This window comes from Rhinoderma darwinii, chromosome 1 (assembly GCF_050947455.1).
Source record: "Rhinoderma darwinii isolate aRhiDar2 chromosome 1, aRhiDar2.hap1, whole genome shotgun sequence".
NCBI classification, from domain to species: domain Eukaryota; kingdom Metazoa; phylum Chordata; class Amphibia; order Anura; family Rhinodermatidae; genus Rhinoderma; species Rhinoderma darwinii.
The window spans coordinates 414,737,363-414,757,425 of NC_134687.1; the positions used below are offsets into that span (position 1 = coordinate 414,737,363).

At 43.0% G+C, this 20,063-nt stretch overlaps 1 protein-coding gene across 1 annotated transcript; it reads right to left on the reverse strand.

Moving 5' to 3' along the window:
• Positions 1 to 1,017: 1,017 nt before the first annotated feature.
• LOC142759938 (olfactory receptor 6F1-like) lies at positions 1,018 to 19,823 on the reverse strand. The gene is made up of 2 exons (XM_075862784.1): positions 19,663 to 19,823; positions 1,018 to 1,981 (listed from the first exon to the last, which is right to left on the reverse strand). Exons 1-2 carry the CDS (start codon positions 19,821 to 19,823, stop codon positions 1,018 to 1,020), a joined length of 1,125 nt encoding a protein of 374 aa, XP_075718899.1.
• Between the last annotated feature and the right edge of the window lie 240 nt (positions 19,824 to 20,063).

Below are 20,063 nucleotides of genomic sequence, written 5' to 3' on the forward strand. Positions count from 1 at the left end.
TGAAGATGCCGGTTTGGCATTGAAACGCGTCACTAATAAGTTTCCTATCCTTTTGGATATTGCCTTTGCTAGTTAGGAGGGCTACACACCTCCTATCTTTTGTACCATTATTATCCATTATACGGTGGTGCCCTAAGCAGCTACAACTCAGATATACCCTGGCAAGCCTACATCAGCGTTGTTTCTTTTCTGCAACAACCCGTACAGGTTATTACATTATTTACTGTGTTTAATCAACATGCACTAATAGGTGCTTTATTCTTTTTCTGTCTTTTAGTTAATCATTGAAGGGGTTGTCCATTTTAGAAAACCTGTTTTAACATGCCCTATTAGAGAGTTAATAGAGGGAGTCCCCTGTTCCGGAGCTTCAAGTCTTGGCCAGAGTGGAAATCATTTACAATAGAGTGTCTCTCGGTCTGGAGGTTGTCCTCCATTACACAGACAACCTATTGATTTGAATAGGCACTGTGTAATGCTTAATTTTCCCTGTGGTGGCACTGCTGGGAAATATGACACTTACAGACAAGTTTCCTGTAGATTACATATGATTGCTAGTTTCCTAGCAGGGCGACACTTTGGGATTAGATTATTGTCAAGGGACCCGCCTAACAAGTAGGAATTGTCCAAAGCGGAAGAAAGACCCTTTTCATAAATCAATTTATCCTGAAGTGAAAGATCCACAAGTAACATTTGACAACAATTGTTAAATATAAAAACCTTTTTATTAAAATATAATGTTATATAGGAAATGATGCCATTAAAACGAAACAAATATGAAAATGTTGGACCCTTCCATGGTTTCTTGCTATTTGATGAAAGTCTAGACCGCTTGTCATTTGTTCTTTTTGCAATCATTCTTTTGTATAATACTTATTCAGTTGATGGTTTTGAAAAGTTGAAAAGGGTATTAGTAGTGAGTTAGTACTACCTCTTGTTGATGGCATAGATACCAGGAAAGACTAACTGGTAGGTGAAGCAAGTAAGGTGTGGAAGAAGTTGTTGATGCGAATTTGTTGTTTATAATTTTAGGAGAACGCAAGTTTTGTGTGGAAGAAGCTTCATCCCCATTTCCCTGAACATTTGTTGGACTTGTTTATTCCGCAAAGTGTATATAAACGGATTTAGAACTGGTGTCATGACACTGTTAAGAAGGGCCACAATTTTGTTAAGATCAGGAGAAGAACTTTCAACTGGCCGCACATATATAAAGATCGCACTGCCATAAACTAATGAGACCACAGTGAAATGAGAGGTGCAAGTGGAGAAAGCTTTGATTTTTCCCCTGGTGGAGGGTATCATTAATATGGCAAAGAGAATACTACAATAGGAAATTAATGTGAGACAGAAAGAACCCAAAATTACAGCTGATGCAAAACTGGCGAAAACCATATCAAACTGACGAATATCAGAGCAACTTATCTTTACGACTGCTGAGCTATCACAGAAGAAATGGTTAATCTCATATGGACCACAGAAAGACAAACCAAACATTAACACAGTGGGATAAATAAAAGTAATAAATCCAAATATCCAAGAAATTAATACTAACCAAAGGCAGATCTTATTGGTAATGATTGAATGATACCTCAATGGGTGAGAAATTGCTATGTACCGATCCACTGACATAACTGCTAAAAGATAAAATTCTATAGTCCCTAGTGACACATAGAAATAAAGTTGCAGTATACAGCCAGATATTGAAATTATTTTGTTGTCGTAAGCAAGTATAGTGAGCAATTTAGGGACTGTGGATGATATGAACCAAATGTCCAAGAAAGCCAAGCTGCTGAGGAAGAAATACATAGGAATATGGAGACGCTTTTCCAACCATATAGCAATAATTATTGTCAGATTTCCAATTAGAGATATCAAGTAAAGTACAAAAAACAGTAAAAAGACACTGTTCTGTGCCCAAGGACCAAGTGTGAAACCAACGAGGATAAATTTTGTTTGGTTAATATGAATCATATCCACAGAGAACCTGTGGTAGAAGAAAAAACATTATAATTATTACATGACTGACAAAGAGTAAATGGCAATGGTTGCATTCCAAGTACATAATTTAGCATGAGCAATAATTTACAAAGCCAACAAACCAGATATTAGATATGAGTGTTCTTGGATGTTTGATATTATGAACTCCACTAGTTATGGCAAAGTCGGTGACTTCTAACTTTATTATGACACTACACAGTTACATGCAGATATCGTTCCACATAATCACATAAGAGGATAAATCACAATCCACGTGGTATGCAGTGAAAATAAAAAAAATATCCGCATTTTGATAATTGGAATGGGTATTATTTAAATAAGAACAAGGTCACATATATAAGACGACTATGCAAATATTGAATATAATAATGTCCTGACATTTAGGAAACCCTAGCATAAGTTGTATATCGGTAAAAATAACAAGTACCACTCATAGAAATTTATGGTCAAAACAAATATGGTTATTAGTGACAAGGACTGGGGGCTGTATAAGCGGCATTTAGAATTAGTGGCAGTATGCATCATGCTAGATAGTGAAAGTACTGTAGTAGTGCTAGGATAATGAGTAACGTGAGTATATACTATAACAGTGATTGAAGTGACAGATAAGTTTACTTAAAGGGGTTGTCTGGTTGCCACAAACTGTTAGGAATAAAAAAAACAAAAAAACTTGCAATAAATTACCGGTCTCTATTGCTCCAAGACGTTTCTTCAGCAGCTTTAAAACTTTGTCCAAGTGCAGTCGACTGCGCTATTGAGTCCACCAAAAAAACGTAATCCTTACGGAACGGAGACAGAAGGAAACCACTTGCAACGGAAGCATTACCATTGTAATCAATGGCAATGCAAACGGAAGCTATGGTTTCCATTTGCCTTTCCGTTGATGGGTACCTCCGACAGAAAGGTCTGACGGAACCCATGAACGGAACCCCGCTGCTGATGTGAACGAGACTTTACTGTACCAATAATGCAGTCAATTCAGATGGCGGTGTGTAAGGAACTGCATCGCTGATTACTAGCGCGTCCAGGAGTTGTAGCGTCCATGGACTCACCTCCCAACGCCCGCAGCCATGGATCCGTGAGCGCTGGTCCCCATCTCCTTCCTAGGAGATGCCAGCGCTCACTTCCACTCCGGTCTGCTGTGTCCCGTAGGGTGTGCATGCACGCTCATGCCCGGCCTTAAAGGGCCAGCGCGTGCACAAAGGAAATCGTCATCATCATCAACTGCCACGATTTCCTGGTCTATAAGAAGGCCCCAGGCCTTCTGATCCTTGCCTGAGCGTTGTTAGTTTTCCCAGTCTGTCATGCATATGGTCCCTTCGTGTTTGCCGTTCCAGTTGTTACCCGTGTCTTGTTACCTGTTCCTGTTTCCCATGCTGTGCCTTTAGTATCGAGTTGTGCCATGTCCTGTGTCAACTGCCACATCCGGAGGAATCCGCCACGTCCTGTGTCATCTGCCACTTCCAGAGGAATCCGCCACATCCTGTGTCATCTGCCACGTCCAGAGGAATCCGCCACGTCCTGTGTCATCTGCGACGTCCAGAGGAATCCGCCACGTTTGGCGCAACCTGCGGCACCTGTGTCATCCGCCACATTTGGCGTTATCTGCTGCACCCATCTCAATCAGTGCCAGAGCTGCGGCCACTGTCTGGACTATCCAGGTACCCTTGTGCGGGACATTGTATTGCTGGGGTTTCCTGTTGTTTGGCCAGCTGCCTCCCCGCTACGGTGGTATGGCCTAGTGGGTCCACTAACCCGCTACGTGACAGGAGTGTTGCAAGCCCCAAAGCATATGTCCACCTCTCACACAAAAAAAATATATATAATATATATAATAGTTATTAAATCATATCACTATACCAGATTAAATATTGCATACTGTTACTGCACACAACTCTCTATTATAAGACTAATATTACTAATAATAACACAATATAAGGTCCAAATAATACCGCCACACCATAACCATATAGTGACTGAATAATACCTCCATACTGTTACTGAATAATACTGCCACACGATAACTGCCACACGATAACCACATAGTGACTGAATACCCCCAAACTGTTACTGAATAATACTGCCACACCATAACCACATAGTGACTGAATAATACCCCCATACTGTTACTGAATAATACCACAACACCATAACCACATAGTGACTGAATGATACCCCCATACTGTTACTGAATGATACCTCCACACCATAACCACATAGTGACGGAATAATACCCCCATAATTTTATTGAATGATACCTCCACACCATAACCACATAGTGACTAAATAATACCCTGATACTGTTACTAAATAATACCACCACACCCATAACCACATAGTGACTGAATATCCCCAAACTGTTACTGAATAATACTGCCACACGATAACCACATAGTGACTGAATAATACCCCCAAACTGTTACTGAATAATAGCACCACACCATAACCACATAGTGACTGAATGATACCCCCATATTGTTACTGAATAATACCGCCACACCATAACCACATAGCTCTAGGTTTATGTGGGCCCTTGGGCGACACAGACATAGTAGGCCCCTTTGCAGGGGAACTCACAGCGGCAGTAAAATGGCAAAAAACTTCACTTTGTGCCCCCATATAGACATTAGACCCAGTTTGTACCCCCATAAATTTAGTGCCCTCTATAGATTGTGCCACACAGCCCCCGTTCTCATGTAAATCCACACATCCCTCCCTCCCAGGTAGTGCCACACAGCCCTCTCCAAGGTAATGCCACACAGCCCCCCTTCACCATAGTGCCACACAGCCTCCCTCCCTGGTACTGCCACACAGCCCCCTTCCCAGGTAGTGCCACACAGCCCCCCAGGTAGTGCCACACAGCCCCCTCCTCCCAGGTAGTGCCACACAGCCCCCCCTCCCTGGTAGTGCCACACAGCCCCCTCCCTGTAGGTAGTGCCTTTGGGGCTTCCTCTAGGAGTGGAATCCACAGCCAGAGCATTTTCCGACGCTCTGGCTGGGGATTCCGCTTCAGGAGAAGCCCTTGACGTCACTGTCCATATATGGACAGTGTTATCAGGGGCAGGGCCAGATTAAGGGTGTCTTGCATATGGAGCAGTTAATTTATATGTGGGCCCCCCTACTAACTTGGGGACCTTCACCAGCTCCAGACAAAAATAACAACGTTACTTACACATTTTAAGCTGTATGGTTGACAATATATACTGTAGTCACATATCTCTCATCTTACACCAGAATTTTGCACAATAAAAACAGCATTAACAACCTGGCTCCTACCTGCTCACTTTGCTTCTTCCTTCAGCACAATATCACTGTTACCAGGCAGGGACATATTTACATCTCTGGCTGGGTTCACACCTGTGTTGGGTGATTCCGTTGTACTGCTCCATCAGAGAAGCAGAACAAGGAAATACTGGAAGCAACGATTCCATTGCACCATGGACACCACCGGCGGCCAACGGAACCAGTTGAGTTTAATGGTTTCCATTGGCTTTCGGTAGGAGTGTCCATGGTTTTACTGGAAACAATAGCGCAGCATGCTGTGCTATTGTTTTCAGTAATGTCAGGCGGATCTGCTACGGAGGCTCCTAACAGCCTCCAATGCATATGTGAACAGAGCCTAATGCTGTCAAAAGCATTATGACTGAATACATCCTCATGTACTCAATTTGTTCCACTTTTTACTACATTATTATATATAAATAATAATCCCATACAATACCAACATAATAACAAACAAACATAAGAATAACTTTCAATGTGCAAATAATACTTATACAATGCATAAAAATAGTGTAATACAGCATCTATATAATACTGTCTAAAAGCAAGTGATGCTGAACTAATACCTACAGTACTCAAATAATACCTCCATACAAAGTCCAAAGAATATCACCATGACATGTGCAAATAATACCTCCATACAGTCCAAATAATATAACCATGCCATGTGTAAATAATACCCCCATACAAAGTCCAAATAATATCACCATGCCATGTGTAAATAATACCCCCATACAAAGTCCAAATAATATCACCATGCCATGTGTAAATAATACCCCCATACAGTGCTCCTAACAGAACTTAAAATACACTTATTTTAAAAGGACTTCTTTTAATTACACGCACAGGACAACACGTTACTATACTCTCTCTCTTAGGACCCATTCGCCGGCTCTGCCATCTCCTGTTGTAGTCCTGCACCTGACTTTTTTTAATTATTGCTTTCAAAAACGTACAAATATAAAGTATAAATATAAACCCAACTCCACCCCACTGACCTGTGACCCACCAAAGTACACACTGCTCCCCATATACACCCCTCCTCACACTGCTCCCCATATACCCCCCTCCTCACACACTGTTCCCCATATACCCCCTCCTCACAAACTGCTCCCCATGTGCCCCCTCCTCACACACTGCTCCCCATGTACCCCCCTCCTCACACACTGCTCCCCATGTACGCCCCTCCTCACACACTGCTCCCCATATACCCCCTCCTCACACACTGCTCCCAATGTACCCCACCTCCACACACACAGCGTCCCATGTAACCCCCTCCTCACACACTGCTCCCCATGTACGCCCCTCCTCACACACTGCTCCCCATGTACCCCCTCCTCACACACTGCTCCCAATGTACCCCCCCTCCTCACACACAACGTCCCATGTACCCCCCTCCTCACACACTGCTCCCCATGTACCCCCTCCTCACACACTGCTCCCAATGTACCCCCCCTCCTCACACACAGCTTCCCATATATCCCCCTCCTCCCACACTGCTCCCATGTACCCCCCTCCTCACACACACTGCTCCCATGTACCCCCCTCCTCACACACTGCTACCATATACTCCCCTCCTCACACACACTGCTCCCATGTACCCCCTCCTCACACACACTGCTCCCATGTACCCCCCTCCTCACAGACACTGCTCCCATGTACCCCCCTCCTCACACACACTGCTCCCATGTACTCCCCTCCTCACACACAGCTTCCCATATACCCCCCTCCTCACACACACTGCTCCCATGTACTCCCCTCCTCACGCACTGCTCCCATGTACCCGACTCCTCACACACACACTGCTCTCATGTACCACCCTCCTCACACACAGCTTCCCATGTACTCCCCTCCTCACACACTGTTCCCATGTACCCCCTCCTCATATAGACTGCTCTCCATGTACCCCCTCCTCACACACAGATTCCGATATACCCCCTCCTCACACACTGCTCTAGCTCCTTTTCAGACCACTCATTACCTTCCACCTCTCTGCAGCATCCTTGTATCTTTTCTCCCTGCATAGAGATGTATTAGGAGTTAGACCCTCCCCTTTCTGAGGTCACCTGACCTCCACTTTACCTTCTATCACTTTACTATCCTCCTCAGTGGTTTAGAACCTTTGTCATGTGACTATGATGTCACCAAAGGTCCTACTCCTCTTCTAGTTGCTGTTTTGGCGTAATTTTCACAAAATCGCTGGAAAAATGCCGCGTTTTAATTTTGTAGATTCGTAGAGACATTTAGAGACAATGTAGTTATGCACAAATCCTGCTAAATTTGCAGCAGTTTTGAAGTAAAGATGCGGGATGGTAATGCAGGTAAGCCAAGACAATTGATAGTCATAGGGGATTCTATAATCAGGAAGACGGATAGAATTATTTGTCGCCAAGACCACCTCAACCGAATGGTTTGCTGTCTCCCTGGTGCCAGGGTTCGGCATGTGGTGGAACGGGTGGACAAATTGCTGGGAGGGGCTGGTGATGATCCAGCTGTCGTGGTCCATGTCGGTACCAACGACAGAATAAATGGTAGGTGGAGGAACCTTAAGAATAATTTTAAAGAACTAGGCTACAAGCTGAAGGGAAGGACCTCCAAGGTTGTATTCTCAGGAATACTGCCTGTGCCATGCGCATCACAGGAAAGACAGCGGGAGCTTAGGGAGTTAAATGCATGGCTTAAGTCTTGGTGTAGAGGAGAAGGATTTGGGTTCCTAGAGCACTGGGCTGACTTTTCATTGGGGTACAAACTGTATTCTGCAGATGATTTGCACCTAAATGGAAGGGGGTCCGCTGTGCTGGGGGAGAGAATTCTAGCTGGGGTGGCGGAGTATTTAAACTAGGGCTGAGGAGGGAGGTCAATGTAGAAAAAAAAGGGGTAGCCAGGTTAGAGAGGGGTCAGACTATATTGGTGGGGGGAGAAACAGAATGTGGGGAGAGGACTAGACAACAAGATAAGGAGATCCTTTCGTTACAAAACATCAGTGTAAATAAAAAGGACCGATTAATGTCAAATCACATTTCTGATAATAAAAGTGAAAAACTGACAGGCAAGTTAAAGTGTATGTTCACAAATGCCAGAAGTCTAGCAAGCAAAATGGGGGAGCTGGAGGCCTTGATACTGGAAGAAAATATAGATATAGTTGGTGTTGCTGAAACATGGCTGGACTCTTCACATGACTGGGCTGTAAATCTACAGGGTTTTACACTTTTTCGTAAAGACAGGACAAATAGGAAAGGTGGTGGTGTATGTCTGTATGTGAGAAGTGATATGAAGGCGAGTGTGAAAGAGACAATAGTGGGTGAAGACTGTGAGGAGGTTGAAACCTTGTGGGTGGAACTAGAAAGGGAGGTAAACACTGAAAAAATTACTTTTGGTGTAATCTATAGACCCCCCAATATAACTGAGGAGATGGAAGGTCAGCTATATAAACAGATGGAGTGGGCTGCACAGGCGGGTACTGTAGTGATAATGGGAGATTTTAATTTCCGGGATATTAATTGGTGTCATGGTTCGGCTTCAACTGCAAAGGGGAGACATTTCCTCAACCTGTTGCAGGAAAATTTTATGGGCCAGTTTGTGGAAGACCCGACTAGAGGTGAAGCTCTGTTGGATCTGGTCATTTCTAATAATGCAGATCTTGTTGGGAATGTCAATGTTCGTGAAAACCTCGGTAACAGTGATCACAATATAGTTACATTTTACCTATACTGTAAAAAACAAACGCAGGCTGGGAGGGCAAAAACATTTAATTTTAAGAAAGCCAATTTCCCCAGGATGAGGGCTGCAATTCAGGATATAGACTGGGAAGAACTAATGTCAAATAATGGAACAAATGATAAATGGGAGATTTTCAAATCTACTTTGAGTTATTATAGTGCAAAATTTATTCCTACAGGTAATAAGTATAAACGACTCAAATTAAACCCCACATGGCTTACACCTTCTGTGAAAGGGGCAATACATGACAAAAAAAGGGCATTTAAAAAATACAAATCTGAGGGTACAGCTGTAGCCTTTGTAAAATATAAAGAGCTTAATAAAATCTGTAAAAATGTAATAAAATTAGCAAAAATACAAAATGAAAGGCAGGTGGCCAAGGATAGTAAAACAAATCCCAAAAAATTCTTCAAGCATATAAATGCAAAAAAGCCAAGGTCTGAACATGTAGGACCCCTAGATAATGGTAATGGGGAGTTGATCACAGGGGATCAAGAGAAGGCAGAGTTACTAAATGGGTTCTTTAGCTCTGTATATACAACTGAAGAAAGAGCAGCTGATGTAGCCGGTGCCAGTGCTGTTAATATATCCGTTGATATACTGAATTGGATGAATGTAGAGATGGTCCAAAGAAATAAAATAAATGTGCACAAGGCCCCGGGACCAGATGGGTTACACCCTAGAATTCTTAAAGAGCTTAGTTCAGTTATTTCTGTCCCCCTTTTCATAATATTCAGAGAATCTCTAGTGACTGGTATAGTGCCAAGGGACTGGCGCAGGGCAAATGTGGTGCCTATTTTCAAAAAGGGCTCTAGGTCTTCCCCGGGTAATTATAGACCAGTAAGCTTAACATCCATCGTGGGGAAAATGTTTGAGGGGCTATTGAGGGACTATATACAGGATTATGTGACAATAAATAGCATTATAAGTGACAGCCAGCACGGTTTTACTAAGCACAGAAGTTGTCAAACTAACCTAATCTGTTTTTATGAAGAGGTGAGCAGAAGTCTAGACAGAGGGGCCGCTGTGGATTTAGTGTTTTTGGACTTTGCAAAGGCATTTGACACTGTCCCCCATAGACGCCTAATGGGTAAATTAAGGACTATAGGTTTAGAAAATATAGTTTGTAATTGGATTGAGAATTGGCTCAAGGACCGTATCCAGAGAGTTGTGGTCAATGATTCCTTCTCTGAATGGTCACCGGTTATAAGTGGTGTACCCCAGGGTTCAGTGCTGGGACCACTATTATTCAACTTATTTATTAATGATATAGAGGAAGGGATTAATAGCACTATTTATATTTTTGCAGATGACACCAAGCTATGTAATATAGTTCAGACTATGGAAGATGTTCATGAATTACAGGCAGATTTAAACAAACTAAGTGTTTGGGCGTCCACTTGGCAGATGAAGTTTAATGTAGATAAATGTAAAGTTATGCATCTGGGTACCAACAACCTGCATGCATCATATGTCCTAGGGGGCGCTACACTGGCGGATTCACTTGTTGAGAAGGATCTGGGTGTACTTGTAAATCATAAACTCAATAACAGCATGCAGTGTCAATCAGCTGCTTCAAAGGCCAGCAGGATATTGTCGTGTATTAAAAGAGGCATGGACTCACGGGACAGGGATGTAATAATGCCACTTTACAAAGCATTAGTGAGGCCTCATCTAGAATATGCAGTTCAGTTCTGGGCTCCAGTTCATAGAAAGGATGCCCTGGAGTTGGAAAAAATACAAAGAAGAGCAACGAAGCTAATAAGGGGCATGGAGAATTTAAGTTATGAGGAAAGATTGAAAGAATTAAACCTATTTAGCCTTGAAAAAAGACGACTAAGGGGGGACATGATTAACTTATATAAATATATTAATGGCACATACAAAAAATATGGTGAAATCCTGTTCCTTGTAAAACCCCCTCAAAAAACAAGGGGGCACTCCCTCCGTCTGGAGAAAAAAAGGTTCAAGCTGCAGAGGCGACAAGGCTTCTTTACAGTAAGAACGGTGAATTTATGGAATAGCCTACCGCAGGAGCTGGTCACAGCAGGGACAGTAGATGGCTTTAAAAAAGGGTTAGATAATTTCCTAGAACAAAAAAATATTAGCTCCTATGTGTAGAAATTTTTCCTTCCCTTTTCCCTTCCCTTGGTTGAACTTGATGGACATGTGTCTTTTTTCAGCCGTACTAACTATGTAACTATGTAACTATGTAACTATATGCCTGGGGGCCCCCCTGAGCCAATCAGAGGCTGGGGCCTGGTGCATGTGCTCTAGGAGCACCAATGATAACCTGGCCCTAATCAGGGGCAACCCCAGAGCCATAGTCCCTGGCAGAGAACAACTAGCACTCTGCCTGGAACTCCTTTTCTGCTCCTGACTTCTCTGTCCATATATGGACAGTAATGTCAGGGGCAACCCCAGAGCCAAAGTCCCAGAGCAGAGCAATTTCTAGTGCTCTGCCTGGGACATCTTCTCACCTCCTGACATCACTGTCCATATATGGATAGTGATGTCTGGGGCTTCCCCAGAGACGGAGTCCCGGACTCAGGAAGAGCCGCTTCTAGCACTCTGGCCGGGACTCCTCTACTCCTGACATCACTGTCCATATATGGGCAGTGATGTCAGGGGCAACCCCAGAGCCAGAGTCCCGGGCAGAGCGCTACTAGTACTCTGCCTGGGAGTAAATGGCTTAGTAAATGGCAGAGCGGGGAGATACCTCCCCGCTCTGCCATAGTGTTCAATAGTATCTGTGTCCTAAGGACGCAGATACTATTGAATGTGGCGTCGCTACCTCTGTGGCAGCCATGGCGGCTGCTAGCGTGGCCACCGGGATTGAGGGGGTAGTGGCGGCGGGTGGCACATCCACCCTCATGCCGTGGGCCCTGTAGCAGCCGCCATTGCTGCTACAGCGGTAGCTACGCTGCCTCCTAGACAGGGGCTCCTCTAGAAGCAGAATCACCGGAAAGACTCTAACCGGGGATTCCACTCCTAGAGGAGCCATGACGGCAGCGGCAGCACTCGGCGTCTGAGTGGACCCCCCCCCCCAAGTTAGTCGGCCCCCGGCACTTGCCCGGGTTGGCCGGTGCTGATGACGGCCCTGCCCATAATGTTACTGAATATTAGCCACACACCATAACCACATAGTAACTGAATAATATCCCCATACTATTATTGAATAATGCCACCACACCATAGCCACATAGTGACTGAATAATGCCCCCATACTGTTACTGAATAAAAACCATTATACAAAGACCAATATTACCACCATGTAGTAACCATATAGTGGTAGATGGCAGTTATACACAGGAGCTCTGCAGAGGATATAAGTGATTACAGCACATTTATGTTTAGTGACTCACAGGTGATGCTTTCTCTGATTAGAGTCATTCACTTTTACTTTTAATCTCCATCTGGCCCAGACCACTGTGACAATTTATTCCAGCCACGACTCGTCTCTGCAGAATTTGAGACACAGACATGTTAGTTTCTCGCTTTTCCAGCACCCTCCACACCTATTGTAATGACGGGGTAGGGAGACGGACAAGTGAGCCCTAATCTACCCACAACCCAGTCCCTGCCTACTTGCACGGCCCGTCCTAGGCGACGGCGTACAACTGATACACTCAATATGTGCACCACAGACAACACAAGACAGGGTACACAGAAGAGAGTGAAGTGAGCAACAGGAGTAGTGAACGAGCCGAGTCAAACCAGGAGAGTACGTGGTAACAAAAGCAGAGCAGAAGAATAGTAGTCAATCAAGCCAGGGTCAATATGGAGCAGGTCAAATGTAAGTAGCAGGAACAGCAGAGCCAGGAACCAGAAAGAATCACAGGCAAAGGACAAGCAGCAAATGAAGGTATACACAGACTAAGGGCGGGAGCTAGAACTGTCTGGCCAGGCTGTGATAGGTTCTCCCACTCCTGAGCCTACCAGCCTGAGTGGTGGTAGATCGAGTCACTCTAACAGACCTAGGCACAGATGCAGGCTGATTAACCACGGGCGTCGACAAAGAAGCTGTGTCAGGCAAATCCTTTACACCTATACCCCATCCTCTAAATAAAATCGTAATCCACAGTGCCCCAGACAGTAATAATGATCCCTCCGTGCTTGACACAATAAAAATGCCCCCATCAGTAACCATGCCCCCTTTGTGCCACCACAGTAATAATGCCCCCTTTGTGCCCCCTGTAGATAGTGCTACACACAGCCCCCTGTAGATAGCACCACACACAGCCACCTGTATATAGCACCACAATCCTCCCCCTATGTTTTTAGTGCCACACAGACCCCCCTTAGTAGTGCCACACAGTCACCCCTCTCTTGTATATAGTGCCACACAGCCCCCTTTGTAGATAGTGAAACTAGGAGGTGTAGGACCTGTAGTGACATCACAGTCACATGATTAAGGTCCTGTAGGCTGTACCCAAGAACAAGCACCACAGAGGAAGAGGCTCTGGTAAGTGTGTGGTGTGTATATAACAAACATAATGTAAGTCTATATAGTGTGTGCTGCGTGTATAGAGTTTGTTGTGTGTATAATGAAAGTCTATACAGTGTGTGTATTGTGTATATAGTGTAAGTCTATATAGTGTGTGCTGTGTGTACAGGGCCGCATCATCCATAAGGCGAAATGAGCTTCTCGCCTCAAGCGGCGCCCTGCTGCCTTTCTGAGGGGGCGCCACTGAAACCAGCCGCCACCACCCCCTCCTGCGCTAATTGTACCTGCGTCAATAGGACGCAGATACAATTACAGTTAGGTCCAGAATTATTTGGACAGTGACACAAGTTTTGGCATTTTAGCTGTTCACCAAAATATATTGAATATACGGTTATATAATCAATATGGGCTTAAAGTGCAGACTCTCAGCTTTAAAGGGTTTGGCCAGGAAAAAAATATTTTATAAAAAGTGTCCCCCCAGCATTGGTTTTCCTTCCCTAAAACCCCCTACTGACCTTCTAACCAGTTTCTGTTTGATCTCAATCGTCACTGCTGCTCTTTCTGTCTGTTTACATCCCTTGTTTACATCCCTGCTTTTGTTCCTGTCTGTTTCCTGTCTTGTAACCTACCATACCCATGATCCCTTGCTACATCTGAGGAGACAGCTTACACCCCGCCACTTTCTCCACAGCATCTCAGCTATTTGCATACTGCCACACCCCTCTGTGTCCGCAGGTCATTCCCTGCTCTAATTACAGTCACACAGCTCCCTACTTATACAGATTACACTGCTTAAAGGCTATGTACACCTTTGAAATAAAAAATGTTATATATAAAAATGTGTATCAGTGAGTTTGGTGCAACTTTATAATTACTTTTTCTTAAGAATAATTTTTACTTTTTCAGATACAGCTACTTTGTATCTTGTATACAGAGCAGTTGTATCTAGCGCCGAAACCTGTATCCGTCAGGTCAGCGGCACTGACGGGTTCAGTGACAGTGGGTCATCCGTGCCTCTGACACGGAGGATCGAGCTGTTACCGATCACATCTAAGTTCACGGTGGATCCTGCTGTCAGAGACACGCATGACCCGCTGTTACTGAACCCGTCTGTGCCGCTGACCTGACAGATTCAGGTCTTAGCGCATGATACAGCTGCTCTGTATACAGGATACAAAGCAGCTGTATCTGAAAAAGAAAAAATATTTTTTAATAAAAAGTATTTAGAAAGTTCCACAAAACAAACTGCTAGACATTTTTATTTAAAAAAAATTTTTTTTTCAAAGGTGTACATAGCCTTTGAAGTTGGTTTCTTTGTTTTCATGTGTGTGAAGTCTGGGTTGACTATATACTTCCCAATCCTCCCACATGACGTAGATCAGAAAGAGTTTTGTAGAATGCAGATCAGCCTGATCTCTGCAGCTTACTAGTCTTGTAGTCTTCTGACAACTGTATTTCTCAAGAAGCAAGAGTTAAAGGATCATTAGCGGCACATGAAGCTACAACTTGAGATCTTGTGATCAATATTGCAAAAACTGCAGCAAGTATGAGAATAATACATCTGAAGAAGAAAACAACAAGAAAGTACCTATTTAAGATTCATCTTGTCAAACTGAGATCAGAAACTGTTACAGTATGTTTGAATGAAATGTAGAATATACTGTATGAGGATTAATGAGTGAACTGAACGTGCTGGATAAATTATAAACAGGCAATAAAACAATCATGTAGTGGAAAAGTTACAGCAATAACTGAAATGTTGACAAGCACAAAACTTTTTGATTGAATAAACTGTACTATAACTAATGACTCGCAATATGTTTGTAACACATTTTGATTGTTTTATCATCAGTTAAAAGAGTGGGATGTTAAACAGAATCACCCTCCGCAAATATTGCATAAACCATCACTGATGTTAATATGAAATTATATGCTTAATTATTTTGTAAATTATAAACTGGTAATATGTACTAGGTAAAGTGTAATCTAAAATTCTCTAGACCTGACTAGTTTTTTTTATAGTATCTAGCAATGAATGCAGCCAAAAACTGCAGCAACTGTGTTCAATTGATGACGATCATTGCCGTTGTAGTTAAAAGGATGTTAAAAATGTCTGATGTCAGTTCTATCATTGAGCATCAATGAATGGCTTCCCATTTTCATACTTCAATCAGTGTTATAAACCGCATGGTGTATTCACATGTGCCGTTACGTGTCAGTAGTTTTTAACTACATGGTATGCTAATTACAGTTAAAACATGTTAAAAACACATTACCCCTTAAAAAATGTACAATGAAAAACAGCATTGAAAGCCCACAGTCATTCACAGTCAAAGCGTTTTTCACCAGCACGTCCGAACACATAATATACAAATTCCTAAGGGTAAATTCACATGCGGCAGATTTGTTGTAGAAATTTCTGCGATTCACCCATCTATCTGAATGGGGCTTGCAGAAATCCATGCATCTACTACAGAAAAAAATTCTATCCGCATGAATGGGATGCATTTTTATTTGCAGAAATTTCTGCAACACATCTGTGGATACACCCTAATATGTAAACCCTAGCTCAGTATATCCTGAATTCATGATTTCTTCTAAACCTCCATTAGAAATACATCCCACAGCCAACACAACAGGCAGTGGCTTTTTTCACAGATAGATATGCTTAGCTTGTGTTCTACTCTCCGTGCAGTTATTGACATACCTTATAGTACCTAGACATGTATGTATTCCTCATTGTGACTGCGCATATGCTGATATTTATTAAGAGTCTTCTCATTTGTTTTCCAACTCAAGCGACTGTAAATGATTAGTCTCCAAAGAGCAGTATATAAATTACCCCTGGGAAGAACAAAAGAGTTTCTGTATGAGATACAATTGACTTTTTCCATACTTTATCCAAATTATAGGGGATTTCCACAGTCTGCAGTATAAGGGTATGTGCACACGACCTCTTTTCAGACGTAATGGAGGCGTTTTAGGCCTCGAATTACGCCTGAAAAGACGGCTCCAATACGTCGGTAAACATCTGCCTATTGCTTGCAAGGGGTCTTACGATGTTCTGTCATTTTACGCGTCGCTGTCAAAAGATGGAGCGTAAAATTACGGCCGCGTCAAAGATGTGCAGGACACTTCTTGGGACGTAATTGGAGCCGTTTTTCATTGACTCCAATGAAAAACAGCTCCAATTACGTCCATAAAAGACGCCGCGAAAAATGCGTGGACTTGTAAAAACGTCTGAAATTCAGGAGCTGATTTCGCCTGAAAACAGCTCCGTAATTTCAGACGTAATTTGGTGTTGCCGTATGAACATACCCTTAGGGTATGTTTACACGGCCTATTTTTGGCCATTTTTCTGGCCGTAAAGGCCCGAAAAACGGCCGACTAATCGGAAGCAGAACGCCTCCAAACATCTGTCCATTTATTTCAATGGGAAAACAGTGTTCTGTTCCGACTGAGCTTTTTTCGCAGCGTTTTTTTTACGCGTAAAAAAACGGCCGCGAAAAAGAAGTGCAGGACACTTCTTGGGACGTTTTTTGGAGCCGTTTTCCATAGACTCTATTGAAAAAAGCTCCAAAAACGTCCGTAAAAAAACGCAGCAAAAAAATGCGAGTGGCACAAAAAACGTCTGAAAATCAGGAGCTGTTTTCTCTTGAAAACAGCTTCGTATTTTGAGACGTTTTTGACTCTGTGTGTGAACATACCCTTAGATTTAAAAAGTCTACAATAATCCCTATAGTTACTTCAGAATAGTTTCACCTTCAAATGACCCTTGCTTCACCATTGTAAAATGAGGATGCTGTTACGGTCTGGTCTGCTGTTAAATCCATAACCCAAACCAAATTAGAGTCATGAAACTTGACAGGCAGCAAAATTCTAGAATTATCAGTAGCTAATACCAGTACGCCTAGGTGAGCTTAACAGGACTCACTTAGGCACTGACGTTTTCTGGCTGTCGTTACTTAGGCGTTGATTTGGTGTCCAGCCAGTAGAAGCAAAGAACTGGATTTCTGTGATGAGCCCATTCATCAGGTGAAGTTTCATTGCCCCAATCTGCATGAGGGACATTGACTGCAGGAGCAGAAGTCGGAACAGAACAACGTTTTTGGCGACCTTCTCGTAATCTCTGCTCCAGTTTGTTAAACAACTACATAGCCTACTCGAGTAACTCATGTAGAGGATAATGGACCAACATGTCCTTGTCGGCTTTGAATACTGGAACGGAATTGACTTCTCAGAGCAGGATCGTTCCATTGAGAGTCAATAGCCCAAAGTCTAAATTAGGTGCAATTTTCCTCAACTGAGCACTTTCTCTGATGCAAAGATTAGATCTTATTGGCCACACTATCCGCATCATACAGTAGTCTCAACTTAGAAAATAAATCATCTAAGAGAGTTCTTCAGAATCGGGAGGCAGAAAAAAGGCCCACATCAGTGAATTTCCTTGGAGCAAGGAAATTAGTATACCACCATTTTGCTGCACAATTCCAGAAGAGCGAGGACAAAGTTTGAAATACATATGCCAATTTTCACACAAAAAAACAAATTTGTAGAAACTGGGTAGCAGCACCCTTGTTGAGCCAGGTGTTCAGTCAGCTAATGCACTATTTGCGTAAGGCCTCATACCCACTTCAGTCTTTTTCTTCAGGGTGCTAGCCGTTTTTCTGACGGCTAGCACCCTGACCCATTCATTTCAATGGGGCCATGCACACTTCAGTTTTTTTGACGGTCCCATTGCTCCGTTCCGATCCAAAGTAGAGCATGTCCTACTTTGGTCTGAGATTCCGTGACCGTGAGGCCCATGCAAGTCAATGGGGCCGTCAAAAAAACTGAAGGCACACGAAAGGCATCATAATCAGTTTTCAAACCACGTCAATTTGTGGTAAGATTGCCCAGCAATATCAAGTCCAGAGTCAACTCGCCTGCCCTAAACCCCATAGAGAATCTACGGTGTATTGTCAAGAGGAACATGAGAGACACCAGACCCAACAATGCAGATGAGCTGAAGGCCGCTACCAAAGCAACCTGGGCTTCCATAACACCTCAGCAGTGCCACGGGCTGATCACCTCCATGCCACGCCGCATTGATGCAGTAATTCACGTAAAAGGAGCCCCGACCAAGTATTGAGGGCATATACTGTACATACTTTTCAGTAGGACAACATTTCAGTATTAAAAATACTTTTTTAAATTGGGCTTATATAATATTCTAATTTTCTGAGACACTCAATTTTGGGTTTTCATTAACTGTTAGCCATAATCATCAACATTAAAAGAAAAAAGTGCTGGAAATAGATCACTCTGTGTGTAATGAATCTATATAATATATGAGTTTCACTTTATGAATTGAATTACTGAAAGAAATTACGGTAACTTTTTGATGATATTCTAATTCATTGAGAAGGACCTATATATATATACATATATATATATATATATATATATTGAGGACAGCATAGCTACAAAACATATTTTATAACACATGGTAGGCTTAGGTACACCACCTCGTCAGTACACTGTCCCTGGATATAACTTTATAATTAAAATGAGGGCTGTGGGTCCTGGAGCTTATATCCATAGATAATTCAGCCCTGCCCCAAGTAATTTGCTCCATCATCAATACAAATGTATATATATATATATAATAGTATATCTCTGCATAATACAGTCATGCACTTACTAAATAATACCACTATATAAGGGCCAAAATTATTCTCCACACTATTACCACACACATTTATTGAATATTGCGCCATAGTGTTACTAAATAACATTACTATATCATGAAAAAAATGCATCACTACAAAGTGACTGAATAATACAGTCATAGTTACCAAATAATACCCTTAAACAAGGAATAAATATCACTATAGTGTTACTGAACAAAGCCCAGTTTTTACCATTTGCTTATACTAACATGGGAATACGCAACAACGGTCAGGCAAGGAGTGAAAGGGCAGAGCCCTTTATATAGTTCAGGGTGATCTGGGGATAATTTGTAATTATTTCCATGTGTGCGTGCTGACCCTTTAAGGCCAGGACCGAGCGCGTGCACCCTAGAGGACGGTCTAGAACAAAGTGGCCGTGAGTGCTGGTATCTCCTAAAAGGGAGGCTCTGGCCAGGTCACAGAGGTCTGCGGTCACGGCCGTCGATGGGTGAGTGAGGACGACCGTCCGCGACCATTACACCATATAAGTAAATATAGTACAGTTACATCAAGTGACCCATAAGTGATGTCTGCTCCGGAAAGAGTCCTTCATTTTTCCTTTTCTTCTTTATCCGGTCCAGACCGACATGAAGATTGCTTCCGACCATGAAATGTCTCTGCAGAATTTGATACCCAGACAACTTTGGATCTTCACTTTTCTGGCACATATCCACCCACTGTTAATTGCCCTTTTATGTCCCCCACAGTAATAGCGCTTCCTAAGTGCCCCACACAAATTCATGTTGTCCCTACACAGTAAGCATAGACTCTTAGTTCCCCCCACAGTAATCGTGTCCCCACACGTAGTATTAGTGCCCCGCCCCCAGTTTTGGTGTCACCCTAGTATCCTCCACACAGTAATTGTGTCCCTTAGTGCTGTCCACTTAGTAATGGTGACCCCTGAATTG